The sequence below is a fragment of the Grammomys surdaster genome, unplaced genomic scaffold (assembly GCF_004785775.1).
Source record: "Grammomys surdaster isolate TR1022 unplaced genomic scaffold, NIH_TR_1.0 65, whole genome shotgun sequence".
Taxonomy (NCBI): Eukaryota; Metazoa; Chordata; class Mammalia; order Rodentia; family Muridae; genus Grammomys; species Grammomys surdaster.
In genome coordinates this window covers 18,767,692-18,771,554 of record NW_021604567.1, presented here as the reverse complement: position 1 = coordinate 18,771,554, position 3,863 = coordinate 18,767,692, and the positions used below count along the sequence as shown (strand labels likewise).

Genomic DNA, 3,863 nt, shown 5'->3' with positions numbered 1-3,863 from the left:
GATAGATAGATAGATAGATAGATAGATAGATAGATAGATAGATAGATGGATGGATGGAGAAAGAGTGTGTGTATATACACAGATGCTATCTATCTTGCATATCTATACATAGAGATAGATATTATAAATATAGATAGTATATAGAGATATATTAATAGATATCTATATAGTATAGATAGATAAATAGTAGATATCTATATATCTAATGAGAGAGATATAGTAGACGTATAGATATATAATCACACTAGACTAGACAAAGACACTAGACACAAGGCTAGCGTCTAAGGAAGGTGCAGCGTACCAAGGTCTTGCTACCAGGGTCATAGTAACAGATTCTGCATTGTGTAATATCCCAAAGGCAGCATCTAGGCATCTAAGTACTTGTCTATAGGTCTGTGTCCTGGTTATAGCTGGTTACACATAAGGTCCAGTAGGCATCTCTCTTTTACTCCCAGCGACATCATCCAATCAGATCTACTGCTAAGAACAAGTGTAACACCCTATTTTTAAGGCTAGAGATATAGCTCAGTTGATACAGTGCTGGTTCAGCATGCTCTAGGCCATAGGTTCAATCCCCAGCACTGTGTGAAATAGGTGTGGTGATGAACTCCTATGACCCCTGCACTGAGGAAGTTGAAGTAGAAAAACCAGTTCAAGATCATCCTTGGCTCCATAGTGAGTCTGGAGGTCAGCCGAGACACGCAACACCCTACCTCAGGAAAATGGCTTTTTGGGGTTTTTTTGCTTTCAAGTATATTAGTCTAATTAGACAAATTTTATTGATACCCCAATTAGAGCTCTAATGTCTAAAGTGTTTGTCAAAACTACAGCTAAAGCCATTGCATCCTGGGCATCTTCTTCTTCAGCATCTGTAATGGTTAGCATGGCTACCTCCTTCTGTGAGGACCACACCATCTGACAAAGCCATGCTGTGATAGGTGGGGAAGAGCTTGAGGAAGGAGTATGGGGACATAGCAGGGATGCTACAGAGGAGTGCACACAGTTGTCTTCCTTTGGGGAGAACGTGGCTTTGTCTAGAAACTTGTGAGGCAAAGTCCGTCCACTGATAGATCTGTCTGTGTTACTAGGGCAACACTGTAAGTGTGTGGAGAGAGGCACCCTGCCTCGGGAACGGTTCCCTGTCTCAACCCGATCCTGATCTCTGCTTTCCATTGGTGCAGCCACACATTTATATTGAGAGCAGAGTCAAGCTCTGTAGCTGAGGGCATCCTCAAGCATCTTTGTGCCTCCACCTCCCAAGAGCTAGCCTATAGGAGTGAGATGCCATACCTGACTAAACCCAACCAGAGCTGACCTCTGACCTGCACTTCAGGGGTGCTTGGTGAAGTGAGTGGGTGGGCGGGAGGGGTTCTCTGGGCCTGAATCGGGAACCCAGGTTGTAATGCTTTCTGCTTTGCTTCCTTAGGCTCCGTCTAACATGAAGTCCGTGCTGCAGGCAGGCTGGCTTCTAACCGTGGCAGTCGGCAATATCATTGTGCTCATTGTAGCAGGGGCCGGCCACTTCAGCGAACAGGTATAAGGGGAAAGAAACTTGGATGTGTCTTTTTCCTTCTGTTTTCTTTTTTGAGACAGTGCCTTATGTAGCCCATGCTGCCTTCAGACTTGCTGCGTAGATGATGGCTTTGAAGTTCTAGTCTTCTTGGTCAGCACCATGACTATCCCTAGCTATCTATAAATACATATCCATTTGAGTGAGTGGTTGAATAACACTGCCAGACCAGTCAGCTAGAGTTTTTACCAATAGCACTGGGCAGTCTCTGCAGGTTTCTGTTACCTGGAAACCGACACCAGGTTTGCTATATTGAGTTAAAGTCTGTATACTCCGATGGGGTCCACTATTAAAAAAAAAAAAAATCTGCCATCAATTCTGTGAATTGAGATCAAGAACCTTAAACTGGTCATATGGGCTAGGGGTGTAAATCCACGGAGAGTACTCACCTAGTGTGCACAAGGTCCTGGGTTCTAGCCCAGCACTGGAAGGAAAAAAAAAGAAAGAAAGAAAACCAGATTCCTTGTACATAAACTCCACAATAAGTTAAAGATGTTCTTGAGATGGTTATAACTTTCCATTTAAAAATAAAATAAAACGCAGGCTTGTCTGATACTCAGAGCTTTTGTCCAGCCTTGTTGCACACAAGATCTGCCTGGTGATTTCCTGTCACCAGGCAGTTACTCAGTTCCCTGTTTCAGGAATGGCCATGGGGCTTCGTGCTCTTGAGCTCAGGCATTGTCAAAAAATATGTGCATATAACTATGTGTATATATGTGTGTGTTTGTGCACATGTATGCACATAATATATACTATATATATTATATGGAGTATAATGTATATAATATTTTATTATAATATATTATACTATATAGTATATTATATATTATATATTATATATTTATTATATATTATTGGGTCCCCAGAGCTGGAGTTGGGGGGTTTATAGGTTTTTCAGGACCCCAACCAAGGACTTCTGGCAGATGCTCAGACCTGTGAAGCAATCCCTCCCACCCATGTTCAGCACACTCTATCTTGGGAGGTTACCACTTGGTCCTTGCTGGCTCCCCATCCTTCTGGCACCAGCCTGAAGCCTTAAGAATTTCAGAAAGTTTCTCTCGTCCTTCCAAAAGTCTTGTTTCCATACCCCATGTTAGTAAAAAGCATCACCTGCTCCTTGAGCATTTGAGGAAATCCAGACAATGTCTCTCTGTTGGGAGCCGACATCTAGTTTCACTCCAAGATGTCTTCCACCTAGAAGCAGCAAGAAGAGATGCTCGCAACATTATGTTAACGTGACCTGTGTTTGTTTGTTTGTTTGTTTGATTCCTCCAGTGGGCTGAGTATGTTCTGTTTGCCTCATTGCTCCTGGTTGTCTGTATAATTTTCGCCATCATGGCTCGATTCTACACCTACGTCAACCCAGCAGAGATCGAAGCACAGTTCGATGAGGATGAGAAGAAAAAGGGTGTAGGAAAGGAAAACCCGTATTCTGCATTGGAACCTGTCTCACAGACAAAAATGTGAAGGTCAGAAGGCAAGTGGAGAATGCACCAAGTCCAGCATGTACCCTGACCTCTGCCCAAGGGACAGGACAGGACACTCCACTGCAGAGCCCTTGATGGAGAAGACCTCAGAAGTGTGAGCCAAATTAATAACAAAGCAGTTTTCTAAGCTGACAGCTGTGAATCCGAAACTCTAGGATGAGCCTTTTGGTTTTTTTAATTTTTTTTTTCAAGACAGGGTTTCTCTGTGTATCCCTGGCTGTTCTGGACCTCACTCTATAGACCAGGCTGGCCTCAAACTCACAGAGATCTGCCTGTCTCTGCCTCCTAAGTACTGGGATTCAAGGCATGCACCCAAACTACCCAGCTAAAATATTATTTATAACACGCACTTTCTGTTTTGTTTTGTTTTGTTTTGTTTTAAACACTGGGCCATACCTTACATTTCTGCCACAGAAATGAACTTAGCTCAGATTAACTTAATTTTGAAAATGTTAACAGTACTGTTTTTTTTCTAACAGTTTTATGAAAACAATGTTGAATTTACACAGAGCTTTTTAAAATAGTACGTAGTGAATATCAGCCTGATTCGAGCTAATAACTTTACCTTGGGTTTTTTTTGTTTTGTTTCTAGTCTCATTTGCCTTAACTCTTTTTAAATTATGTGTAACTCAAAAGATTATTCAAGGGAAGGTTAGTCATGAGTTGTGAAGTTTCACTGAAGTAAATTCTTGTTCTTAAGAATATGTCTTTGTGTGTCTTTGGGTTAGAAGCTTTTCTGTGCCATCTAGTTATATTATGGATACATGCTCATTGGTTATATTACTGATACATGCTCATTGGTTATA

At 41.8% G+C, this 3,863-nt stretch overlaps 1 protein-coding gene across 1 annotated transcript in view; it reads left to right on the top strand.

Moving 5' to 3' along the window:
- Positions 1-3,146, top strand: part of Slc15a1 (solute carrier family 15 member 1) — a 39,625-nt gene extending 36,479 nt beyond the window's left edge. The window contains exons 16-17 of the mRNA XM_028771571.1: positions 1,427-1,534; positions 2,846-3,146. Of these exons, the coding sequence (XP_028627404.1) occupies positions 1,427-1,534; positions 2,846-3,037 (300 nt within the window). The 3' untranslated portion in view covers positions 3,038-3,146. The remainder of the gene's footprint in view (positions 1-1,426; positions 1,535-2,845) is intronic.
- Positions 3,147-3,863: the final 717 nt, after the last annotated feature.